Source organism: Diabrotica virgifera, chromosome 2, assembly GCF_917563875.1.
Source record: "Diabrotica virgifera virgifera chromosome 2, PGI_DIABVI_V3a".
Taxonomy (NCBI): Eukaryota; Metazoa; Arthropoda; class Insecta; order Coleoptera; family Chrysomelidae; genus Diabrotica; species Diabrotica virgifera.
The window spans coordinates 260,710,000-260,723,813 of NC_065444.1; the positions used below are offsets into that span (position 1 = coordinate 260,710,000).

Genomic DNA, 13,814 nt, shown 5'->3' on the forward strand with positions numbered 1-13,814 from the left:
ATTAGGAAGCATTTTCGGACTAGGTGAAATGGGTTAAATTGTCTTAAAATTATCTGAAGAATCTCCAGTCTTCGTTTGTCGGGACAGTTTCTGGACACCCTGTATACATGTATACCCTGTAATTACTGTTATGCTTTTTCTCATGAGGATCTTTCAGTGCGTCACAGTTTTTCGATTTCTTTCTAACGCATTAAATTGTATGTGACAGAAAAAAACGCACGTCGGTGATTACATTTCGTCGGTGAAATTTATAACATTTATTCTAGTTGTCAATAGATGGCGCCATAATCGAAAATAAAATAATTTTCGAATTATATAATATATCTACGAATATAATCTGAACAATTTAAAAGACTAAACAAATCAAAGAAAATGCAATTTTATAAATGCAATAAACACAATTGATTTCCAAATTGCAAATAAAATTTGACAACTGTCAGATTTAAATAAAATGTCATGTCACTAAAATGTATATTATCACGGACATACCTTTTTTCTATCATTTGTGACGTACTGAAAAATGCTCATGAAAAGAAGCATATAGCTATATCCAGGTGTACAATGAGGGTAGAGGAAGGACTCAGATTTGAACAAAAATGGTAGGAACACACCAAAAATGGTAGGATATAAATATAAACATATATAAAGTAGAAGTTATAATTGATTTATTGGTACCGTAGGTGGGTGTTCCAGTAGTGGTGACTCTAGTTACACTAAAGGTGGTATTATGTACTACTGTTGCCAGTCACTAGCACTAGATGATGGTTGCTAGGGGGCCACTATAGCTGTGTCCTGAAGAAGTTGGCCTACCAAGGATAGAAAACAAAACTGTCAGTAGGGACAAGAAGACTGGGAGAAACACATGAGCCTATACATCTAATAACAGTTTTAAAGATATTTACCTCAGTTCAGTTGTTAGTTGGCCAACACGAAGGGGTTGTCACAGGACCTTTCCTCAACCGCGGATGATGGACAAGCTTGCCCTTCCCTCACAAGTCGAGGTTATGTCCCGTAACCAAACAAAATATCCATCGGCACAACAAAATATACAGCTCCAAATCCATACTAGCAAAAGCTCGTCAAGACGATAAGTTTTCCTAAACTTGGGCTGTATCTTTTCGCCGATGTAAAAAGGATACGCAAAACTCCAACCCTTTGCAATCCCAGATCAGTCAAAGACAGGATGTCATCCACCTCCTCTTAATGCCATTCGATCTGAGTTCCACCTCTCACCTCGAGACGAAACATTCAAGCACGGAACCATTGATTGTATGCCTTGTCTATCCTTAATATGTCTATGCAACGAAAACATGCGCATGCGTCTATTTTCGTTGTTAGCTTCAATTAGAGGGCGCTATTTTTCGGCGAAAAAAAATAAGGGAGCAAGAATTTGAAAATTACACTCGATTGCACATAAGAAAATTTTAAAAGATCTATTTTATGTTTGCTTTATTCATTTTTATCATGGAATAATGAAGTTTGGGACTTACTTTATCACCTTAAATCTTGTAAGCAAGCAAAACGATTCGTTTTGCTTGCAAAATTTACACCTTTTTTTTATTATATTTAATACATAATCATCTGTTAGCTGTAACAAGTTTGTAATTTACATCAACTTATTTCACATACTTAGCAAGATAGGTACCTACTATAAATAAATATTATTAAAATTTATAATATCATGATACTTAGTACAAACTCGACCGGTTTTTGGTAGAAATTCGAACGTAACTCAACTTTTATAAAAACAAAATACTCGTTTACTTACGTTTTATTTTGTTAATATTATATTTATATAAACTGCATGGAAATGAGGCAGACCACATATGAAGAACACCAAAAGCAACTAGAGCAAAGAGTATGGCATCAAAAAGGTGACGGAGTTTGAGTAAGAAAGCCAAGAAATTAAGAAGCGAATTTCGAGAGGAAGAAATAAGACTGTCGGAGCCCTACACAAACTAAAAGAGCAAAAACCATCTCAAGAGAAGCAAATTGAGACTATACCGAACAGTGATCCGGCACACAGTACTTAAGGTGATACAGTAGCGATCAACAGGTAGCAAAAACGCGTTCCAAGATTGCGGCTGTAATTTTGAATATTTTTTCGAGATATTTGGCACCCGTATTCGTAATATAATAAAGAATGGCGGTACAGAGCCCAATTTGAAAAATATATTAATATGTGGAAATTACTCTGTAATTAAATACAATATTTAAAAAACGAGCCTGTACCGCCATTAAGAACAAAAAAATACACTTTCTTCAAATAAACTTTTTTATACGATGCCTAGATTTTGTGTCATTTTGGAACTACTAAAATTTTTTATTTTATTAGTAGTTCCAAAATGACACAAAATCTAGGCATCCAACACTAAAATTTTTTATTTCATTAGTAGTTCCAAAATGACACAAAATCTAGGCATCGGATAAAAATGTTTATTTGAAGAAAGTGTATTTTTTTGTTCTTCTTAATGGCGGTACAGGCTCGTTTTTTTAATATTGTATTTAATTACAGAGTAATTTCCACATATTAATATATTTTTCAAATTGGGCTCTGTACCGCCATTCTTTATTATATTACGAATACGTGTGCCAAATATCTCGAAAAAATATTCAAAATTACAGCCTCAATCTTAGAACGCGTTTTCGCTACCTGTTGATAGCTACTGTTTCCTCTTAACGGAAGCCAAACATGGGTTGTAAACAAAAATTAAGAAAATATGCTGAACATCTGGGAGAAGATATTCGGGGATTAAAAGACGATGAAGACGAACAAATGCAGAGATCAGAGAGCTATACCGGAACCTAGAAATTAGCCAGATTTTCAAATGGGGTATATGAGACATGTATACCTCGTAACGCAGCAAGCGTAAGTTAAAAAATAGGCTCAATAGGCCCAAGGTGTTAAAAATAGGCTCAATAAAATGAAACATTTTATTTAAAATAATTTTTTTAAACAAACATATTATTTATGTAAAAAATTATCATTTTTAGTTACGATTACATTGTTTCTAAACAGTCCTTATCAACCTTTGATATCTTAACATCAATTCCTTCAATGTCATATTTTTTTTGGAAATATTTAAGAAAACCTCTTTCCGAATCACTGTGGTTGCATAAAATTACATGAATTCCTTGTTGTGTAGCTTCGAGTACGTCATGGTGAAGCATTTCTCCAGTTAAGTACAAGTCAGCTTTCACTCCACTGAGTACTGATGTTCCTGAGCCAGCACAGATAGCTACGGTGTTAATGTATGAATCTGAAATTGAAACAAATAATCTTTACAACATTTTAGTCAAGGCTTTTGCTCAGTATCTGAAAGAACCTCTTGGATTGACATGAAATTCGGCATACATAACGTATCAAAGAAAAAAAGTGATATTGTAGGCGTAGGCTATTGATTATGTATTATAGAAAGGAACTACAACGTTAACGGGGTTTTATTTTTTCATATGGTCAATTAATCTCTATATATGAAAAAACCGCGAAGTGCTACCATTTAAAGGGGTGCGTTTTTGAGAAATGGGTGAATTAGTCCCTGGGCACAGGTTACATTAGGGTGAGTTCTATGCACTTTTGGTACAAACACGTCTACATAAAAATTGTTCCTGGTTAAATTTCCTATCTAAATATAACTTTTTAAAGTCAAAGATACTTTTTTTACAAAAATATATTCAAAAGAAAAAGCACAAAGAAACCCAAAAGAAAGAAATTTTGTTTTTTGTCCCATAACTTTTGTCCACGGGGATATAGGTATAGACATTGCTTCACAGAAAAGAAACTTACATATTTTCTCTTTAAAATGATGTTTAGTAGAGGTCATTAGGATTTACAGTTTTAGAAATATGATTTTTCAAAGTTCGCCACTCACAACAATTTTGGGCAATTTTCCTTGTTATTTCGCAAATATTTTTCTGTTACTTTTTTCTACGCAACTTTAGGCATATGCAATGGTACATGTAAGATGAATAAAAATCAATTACCTTTACAATGTTCTACTGTATAATGTTGTACGCCTTCTTTTAAAGAGGTTATCTTTTTCAAGATTTTATACTTTTAACGAGTTTTTATATTTTTTACGATTATTTTTTTAAATTTCCCATTATAACTTTTTTTTCTACATTTAGGTATACATTATCTAATAAAAAAGAAAGCTTATTCTGTTTATTTATTTATTTATACACGGGCAAGCCCTATTCAGATATAAATGTTACAGTGTTCTAAATTATATAACATAATTATACAATTATATAACATAAATTATCATAATATAACATAGCAAAGTGGTTTGAGAGAAAATAATTACAGTTACAAAAAAGAAAAAGAAAAAAAGAATAAGATAACATATAGGTCAGTACAATTACAAACAAAAGATATCACCTAAATCAATTCAGAAATGTTCCAAGGTATAACGGTTTTGAGTTATCTAATACATACATGTCATGTAACACCAACCACAATACAATGTTTAAGTTAAAATGGTGTATTATAATTCTAGGATTATTTTTGAATAAGATATGCTTTTTGAAAATGTAATAAGTACTTTCAACGATTTTTGATTTTAGGATTATTTTTTAAATTTCTCATTATAACTTTTTTATGTGATTGTGTGTTATGATTGAATCTTATTTTTTATAGGTACTACTTTGGATCCACTTAAAAATCCACTGGTAAAGGGGATCCACTGGTAAAGAGGATTAACATTGATATGACCCAAGATAGAATTGTGTGGAGAAATGCAATTAGGGAAGCCGACCCCGCATAGGGATAAGTCAAAGAGAATGATGACTTTGGATCCACTTGACTCGGCAGGGCAAACATCAAAATATGGATTAATTCCAATATTTACTGTCAAAGCTCCTGCACCACCACCACAAGCTTTGCTTGAAAAAATAGCATGTAAATGTACCAAAGGATGTACAAAAAACGGCGGTTGTAGGAAGATAGGAATTAGTTGTTGTTCAATATTCTGCAAGAAGTGCATATGCATGGGTACTAATTGTGAGAACTCTAAGATACCGAAGCTATTGATAACGAAGAGATGGACTTTGATCTTGAAAATTTTTAAATGTCAACGTTTAAATAATTTTTACTAAAGTGATGTTTTCTAAGACTAATGTTTATGTAATTTTTGTAAAAGAAATAATTTTAAATAATACAGGTAAAAAAATATCAAAGAATCACTCGGTTTCCATTATTTAAATATAGATGATACACCATTTACAAGAACAAAAAGTAAGCTCTCTTGGCCCTCTTTATTGAGCAATATATAATTCATGTACAAAAAAAAAGTTATAATGTGAAATTTAAAAAATAATCCTAGAATTTTTTTGTAATACACCATTTTAAAGTAAACAAAATAAGCTTTTTTATTATATAATATAATATATACCTAAATGTAGAAGAAAAAAAGTTATAATGAGAAATTTCAAAAATTATCTTAAAAAATGTAAAAAATAATATTTTTTTTATATTAGGTATTATATAATATAATATTATAATATAATATATAATATATTATATAATAATATTATTTTATTTTTATATTATATTATAAAAAATCGTTAAAAGTATAAAACCTTGAAAAACCATAATCTCTTTAAAAAAAGTCGTACAACGTTATACGTATTATACAGTAGACAATTTTAAAGGTAATTGATTTCTATTTCTATTACGTGTACCATTGCATATACCTAAAGTTACGTAGAAAAAAGTTACAGAACAATATTTGCGAAATAACAACGAAAATTGCCCAACATTGCTGTGAGTGGCGAACTTTGAAAAATCATATTTCGAAAACTATAAATCCTACTTACCTCTACTAAACAACATTTTAAAGAAGAAATACGTAGATTTTTTTTCTGTAAAGCAATGTCTATACCTATATCCTCGTGGACAAAAGTTATGGGACAAAAAACAAAATTTCTTTCTTTTGGGGTCCTTTGTGCTTTTTCTTTTGAATATATTTTTGTAAAAAAAAGTATCATTGACTTTAAAAAGTGATATTTAGATAGGAAATTTAACCAGGAACAGTTTTTATGTAGGTATGTTTGTACCAAAAGTGCATAGAACTTACCCTACTGTAACCTGTGCCCAGGGACTAATTCACCCATTTCTCAAAAACGCACCCCTTTAAATGGTAGCACTCCGCGGTTTTTTCATAAATAGATGTCCATTGACCATATGAAATAATAAAACCTCGTTAACGTTGTAGTTCCTTTTAGCTATCTTATTTTCAATATAATCAATAGCCTATTGTGTCGATGTGTGCTTTTGCCATGGGGGTGAATAGTGAGTACTACCCCTTCTCGGGGGTGGAAAAACATATGTTCAAAGTAAGTCCGGAAGTGGATAAACTGACTAATTCTAAGTAACTTTTGTTTTATGAAGTTTTTGTACTAAGTCAATACTTTTCGAATTATTTGCAAGTGAATGTGTTCATTTTTCAACAAAAAAGGACAGGTTTTTATAAGTTTTTCGCAAATAACTCAAAAAGTAAGTATTTTATCGAAAAAAATATTTTTAGGTGTATGTACGAAGTTTGTAGACCCAGCAGGAGAGTTGTAGCTAATAAAAACTAGGTTCTTATTCGTCAAATTTCAAATCGAATATTTCAACGTGAATTTTCCCGTGAGTGAAGAGAGAAAGGATGGTGGAAGGTTGGGTATAATGAACAAATAAGGGACTGAAAAAGCTGTATGGACTGCTTCATAATGTCACAAACACTTGTATGAGATGGATGATATGACAAATATGGTCCTAAAAGGGGTCCAATTTGATTCAATTTAAAGGAAAACTATATGAGAGAGCCTGAAAAAGAAAAAAGTAAGCAAATACCTAATAGAAGCAACTAAAAGTATGTATATGAAAACAATAATAATTACAATAATGCCAAAAAGTTGGACAAGGCGATAGTTTAAACCCAGTACTTTTTATAAATGTAATAGATGAAATAGTGAAAGAATGCAAGAAAACTTTTACAAAATACTGAATAGGATGGAATATAATTCAAATGATAAATGCAGAGATATCCATATATTTCAGATGAAATACACTAAGCATCAAAATTAACACACCACCTTAAAAATGGGTACCACTTAAAAAAACCTTTTTTAGTATGTTACAGCTTTATTTTTCAAGAATATCGATGTAATAGTATTGTTGCTAAACAGGTATTGTCCTTTTCATGATCATTTTTCAGTGCGTAACAAATGATAGGAAAAAGGGTAAGTCCGTGATAATACACATTTATGACATTTATTCTAACATGACATTTTAGTTAAATCTGACAGTTGTCACATTTTATTTTCAATTTGGAATAAAAACAAATCAAATGTGTTTCTTGCATTTATAAAATGGTATTTTCTTTGATTTGTATAGTCTTATAAATTATACAGATTATATTTGTAATATTATTATCTATTTAAAAAAATATATTTTTTTTATTATGTCGCCATCTATCGACAACTAGAATAACTAGAATAAATGTTATAAATGTCACCGACGAAATGTAATCACCGACGTGCCTTTTTTTCTGTCACATACAATTTAATGCGTTAGAAAGAAATCGAAATACTGTGACGCACTGAAAGATGATCATGAGAAAAAGAATAAGTGTCATTGTATACTGGGTGTAACAATAATAGTGTGTTTTTTCATTAAAGTTTGGAACACCCTGTGAAATAGTTTAGCGTATATAAAATATTTAAATTAAAACGCAACTGTAGCCTTAGGCTTTCTTAACATTTTTCTTTTTGATTCATTCGCTTATGTTGGATAATAAAAAAGTTAGGTACTTTAACAACTAGCAACGTTCTTCATCAATATAGGGTGTTTCTAAATAAATGCGACAAGCTTTAAAGGGTAATTTTGCATGAAAAAATAATGACCGTTTGCTTTATAAACATGTTCGCAAATGCTTTGTTTTTGAGATACGGAATGTTGAATTTGTTCTTACAAACCGATGATTTATTTATTGCTCTAACACCGGTTAAGATATGCAAATGAAATTTAGTAGGTTTTAAGAGATAGTTATTGCACGTTTTGACATACAATTAAGAATTTTATAAAAAATAATGAATGGGTTGCATGTGTGAGTCCATACTATTGTAGTAAAGAAAAGAGAGACGTTCTCACAAACAATTTATTTTACCACTGACGACCGGTTTCGCTGTTTACAATTTATACAGCATCATCAGGTCCGGTTAAAGTAAAATCAAATGCTACAAACAACAAAAACCAGAGTTAGTTAGGTGGTCTGGTTTAAATAAAATTTAATGATACAGCCAATTTCAAAGTACATATGTTCATGCATGTACATGAATACCCACATGTATGTGCGCATGGTGTACAATCCTCATACTCACAAACATGCACGCATTCATGTGCAGTGGCAAGCAAAAGTATGTCAAGTATATGATATATACTTACTTTCCGGTATAATGGAAGAATGTAGTAGTATTCAATATCATACTTTTCTGTGCACTTTGCTAGAGGGATGGTTGGTGAAGGGAAAGATTTCAATGTAATATATTAACTAAACATCGGTGGGGTCTTGAGGGGTTTAGTAGGGAAATACGACATTAAACCGATAGTCTAATTTGTTAGTTATATGTAGTGATGTTATTTTAATTTAATTATATATGGTGATGTTATTTTAATTATTAATGTAGCTTTTAATTATATATGATAGTTAGATATTGTGCTGGGTGTGCGACTTTTAGAACAGATTGGTCGTTTATGTAATAGATGTGATCTGTTTGTGAATATTTATTTGCTATGTTTAAAAATTGAAAATGAAGAAATTGAACAATAGTAATTTGTTAAAACTTTTTCATATAAAAATTTTTTCATATAAAAAACTTTTTCATATAAAAAACTTTTTCATATAAAAAAATTTTTTATATGAAAAAGTTTTAACAAATTACTATTGTTCAATTTCTTCATTTTCAATTTTTAAACATAGCAAATAAATATTCACAAACAGATCACATCTATTACATAAACGACCAATCTGTTCTAAAAGTCGCACACCCAGCACAACATCTAACTATCATATATAATTAAAAGCTACATTAATAATTAAAATAACATCACTATATATAACTAACAAATTAGACTATCGGTTTAATGTGACCTTCACCAACCATCCCTCTAGCAAAGTGCACAGAAAAGTATGATATTGAATACTACTACATTCTTCCCTTATACCGGAAAGTAAGTATATATCATATACTTGACATACTTTTGCTTGCCACTGCACATGGATGCGTGCATGTTTGTGAGTATGAGGATTGTACACCATGGGCACATACATGTGGGTATTCATGTACATGCATGAACATATGTACTTTGATATTGGCTGTATCATTAAATTTTATTTAAACCAGACCACCTAACTAACTCTGATTTTTGTTGTTTGTAGCATTTGATTTTACTTCAACCGGGCCTGATGATGCTGTATAAATTGTAAACAGCGAAACCGGTCGTCAGTGGTAAAATAAATTGTTTGTGAGAACGTCTCTCTTTTCTTTACTACAATAAGAATTTTATATTCACCATTGGCGTGCATACGGGTAATATAACCCGTATACACGCCAATGGTGAATATAAAATTCTTAATTGTATGTCAAAAAATGCGTAATAACTACCTCTTAAAACTTACCAAATTTCATTTGCATATCTCAACCGGTTTTAGAGCAATAAATAAATCGTCAGTTTGTAAGAAAAAATTCAACATCCCGTATCTTGGAAACGAAGCAATTGCGGACATATGCTTATAAAGCAAATGGTCATTATTTTTCATGCAGAATTACCCCCTAAAGTTTGTCGCACTTATTTAGAAACACCCTGTATTGATGAAGAACGTTGTTAGTTGTTAAAGTACCTATCTTTTTTTTTATCCAACATAAGCGAATAAATCAAAAAGCAAATGTTAAGAAAGCTTAAGGCTACAATCGAATTTTAATTTCAATATTTTATATATGCTGAAATATTCCACAGGGTGTTCCGAACTTTGAGGAAAAAACACGGTATGATTGTTACACCCAGTATACAATAACATTTACTTGTCCAGTAACACTTTTACCCAAGTCTCTCTCTATTACCTTGGTCGCCCAAGAAAGAGATGGAAGGACGCAGTAGCCAGTGATCTACGCAAAATGGGAGTACAGCAATGGAAAATAGCTGCTCAGGAACGACAACAATGGAGGGAAATAGTAAACGCGGCCAAGACTCACATAGATTTGTAGAGCCAAATGATGATGATGATGAGTAACACTTTTACCACATTGATATTCTTAAAGAATAAGACTATAACACATTAAAAAAAATCACTAAAATCGGACAACAGGTTTAGGGAATACGAGACATCAAAAATATCCCATTTTTAAGGTGAAATTCGCTGAAACAGCAGGAAAGCTAGATAACAATTTAGAAAAATGGAAGTCAGGAAATGGAACAACTACCTGAGAACAGTAATAAATAACAGAGGAAGAAGCATCAAGGACGATATCAACAACAGACTAGAGAAGAGAGTGCAGGAAAATATTAATAATTAAATAGAGAATTCCTCAAAACAACAAAGAAATATCAAGGAAATATAATTATGAAGCATTATACAGGCCAACGTTGATATATCAGGCAGAAAACTGGATCTTAAAAAGAAAACACCCAAGTACATTACAAGCAGTAGAGATGAAATACCTCAGAAGAATGATAGGAGCAAGCAGGACAGACTCAAAAATGAAGAAATAAGAAACAGTCTTAAAATTAAATTGTTACACATTGTTAACATTAAAGAAGAAAAAATTAGTATGGTTCGGTCATATAACATGAATGGATAGTATCTTGCAAGTGAAAATTTGGATTATCAACAAAGTTATCAAAGTTTTTAATTTGGATTATCAACAATCTTGTAAACCAAATTTTATTAAACATCAAATTTTAACTTTCTACTGCCTATATATCTATAAATGTTTATTTTATGTAAAAGAGGAAATAAATACATTTCCAGTAAATGCAGACAATCACTATTACAATACAAGAAGTGCTGAACCTTTACGAGTTCCTAAACACAGAACATCCAAATTTCAAAATAGCTTCAGATATATAGGACTGACCTTATACAACCATCATCATCATTCTCTTTGCCTTATCCCTATGCGGAGTCGGCTTCCCTAATTGCATTTCTCCACACAAGTCTATCTTGGGTCATATCAATATTAATCCCCTTTACCCACATGTCCTGCCTTATCGTCTCTCCCCAAGTCTTCCTCTCCTACTCCTTTCAGGAATCTGCACTTCAGCTATTCTTCGTATTGGGTGATTAACGTCTCGATGTTGAACATGACCAAACCATCTTAACCTATGCTCTCTCATTTTGGCATCAATTGGTGCCACACCTAGACTTTCCCTAATATACTCATTTCTAATTTTATCCTTCTTTGTCACTCCACTCATCCATCTAAGCATTCTCATTTCCGCCACATGCATTCGTTGTTCCTATTTCTTTTTCACTGCCCAACATTCAGTTCCGTCCATCATAGCCGGTCTTATGGCTGTTTTTTATGGACTGATCTTATACAACCATTTGCCAAAAACTGTGAAAGAAATACCACTCTCCACTAAATTAAAAAAAAAATGTTAAAGATTTACTCTTAAGAAAAGCATACTATTCTATAAATGAATATCTGGAGGGCCAACTGCAGTAGGTTCATATTTTACTTGTAAAAATGTTATTTTATATATTTTATGTTTTGTCAATTTTGTTACATTGTGAATATTGTATTATCCACATTAATGTTTTTTTTATACTGAATTCTGTAGTGACAGTGACGTATCCTATACATTTATTTTGAGTGTCTTAAGAGATCAATAAAATATGACTATGACTATACGCTGTGAGCTCGTACGTAGAGGGGATATTTATAAATTCGCGAGCGCCAGTAGTGGCAAGTCTGTAAACCTTTACCGGAAATTTGACATAAATGTCAAAGTGATTAATTTAAAATTAAAATTAAAAAAATTAATTATAAAAAATATTAGTTGGTCAAAACTGTGGTACCTATATATTTTTACCTTAAATATACTTAAGTCGACTTTACACTACATGATTTATCATGTGATTTGTCATATGATTTTTCCCATGACGAGCCGCATGACAATGCTTATGACAAAACGAGCCGTATAAACAATGCAAAATCATCACACAGTGTAAACATGTAAATTTCACTCCATGACCAAATCATATGACAAATCACATGATAAATCATGTAATGTAAAGTCGACTTTACGTTTTAAATACTGAATTTACGTTTTTTTAATGTTCCGTAATATGTAATTATAAATCAATCTATTAATCATATAGCGCCATCTACACGATAATTGTAAAAGTATCCGAAGTAAGAAATTAATATTTCATCAATAGAACGCCAAAATGATTAGCAAAATCTTAAAAAAATCTGTTACAATTTAATTACTTTTTTGCGTTGTAAATATTAAGCGATACGCTCTGAGCTTCGCTGGTGGCGCTCCTAGCGGATTACTAATTCAACTTTCACCGGTAATTTTTAAATTGATTATTTAATTGTTATCGCTTAATATTTACAACGCAAAAAAGTAATTAAATTGTAATCGATTTTTTAAAGATTTTGCCAATCATTTTGACGTTCTATTGATAAAATATGAATTTCTTACTTCGGATACCTTTACAATTATCGTATAGGTGGCGCTAAGATTGATAGAATAATTTTTAATTACATATTACGGAACAGTAAAAAAAACTTAAATTCAGTATTTAAAACGTAAGTATATTTAAGGTAAAAATATATACCACAACTTTGACCAACTAATATTTTTTATAATTAATGTTTTTAATTTTAATTTTAAATTAATCACTTTGACATTTATGTCAAATTTCCGGTAAAGGTTTACAGACTTGTCACTACTGGCGTTCGCGAATTTGTAAATATCCCCTCTACGTACGAGCTCACAGCGTATAAGCTAAACAAACAGGAAAAATAAGAACAGGTAGACCAATAAAAGAGTGGAACAGCGATATAGTAGAGACATTGCAAAATAAGTGCAAATCTGAGCTAGAAGCACCTCCCTCGACACCTAACAGTAGAAAAAGGATTATGTGCGTAGGGTAAACTGGTCCATAGTGGGACGTTTTTTTTTTCCAAAAGTGTATAGCACCTTGATTAATCGTTTGTAAATTACACTAAGGATACCTATGCATAAGTATGGATGCAACGAAGTAAAATAATAATTTCAAGTAATCCTTTATTTATAATAAATGTTATTCAAGAAGTCCCACTATGGACCACTCGTCCCACTATGAACCGCTATATGGTCCATTGTGGGAATCATAGTGGTCCATAGTGGGATTTTTAATAAAAAACACTTTTTAGTCTATTTTAAATTGGAAAAAATTCACAGGGAACATAAACTGGCGAGCAGCCCTAGCTGTACTTCCACTAATGGCAGGAGGGGGCAGCTTTAGTAAAATGTCTTCTTCCCCTACGGTATCTTCATCGGGGTTGTCGGGGAAAACAAATTTGCCGGCCACAATTCTTTTCATAAAAGAAATATTATATTCTTCTCCACTTATCTTAATAACCTGACCAACATAATGTTTAACAGTTTTTTTTGTCATGTATCTTACTATAACATAGTCCTGTGTTTGAATAGACAAATCTTGATTTTCTGATGTGAAGCTTTCTAAATCGCTAGAATCGTTGCAAATCTCTTCACTAACATCACTGTTCGAACCAGTGATGTGGGAGGGAGGGGATATGACATGTGGTGTGGT

The 13,814-nt window shown here is 31.4% G+C and overlaps 1 protein-coding gene across 1 annotated transcript in view; it reads right to left on the reverse strand.

Annotated features, from left to right (window-relative positions):
• Positions 1–2,920: 2,920 nt before the first annotated feature.
• Positions 2,921–13,814, reverse strand: part of LOC126879862 (NIF3-like protein 1) — a 33,098-nt gene continuing 22,204 nt past the window's right edge. The window contains exon 3 of the mRNA XM_050643177.1: positions 2,921–3,260. Coding sequence (XP_050499134.1) covers positions 3,001–3,260 — 260 coding nt within the window. The 3' untranslated portion in view covers positions 2,921–3,000. The remainder of the gene's footprint in view (positions 3,261–13,814) is intronic.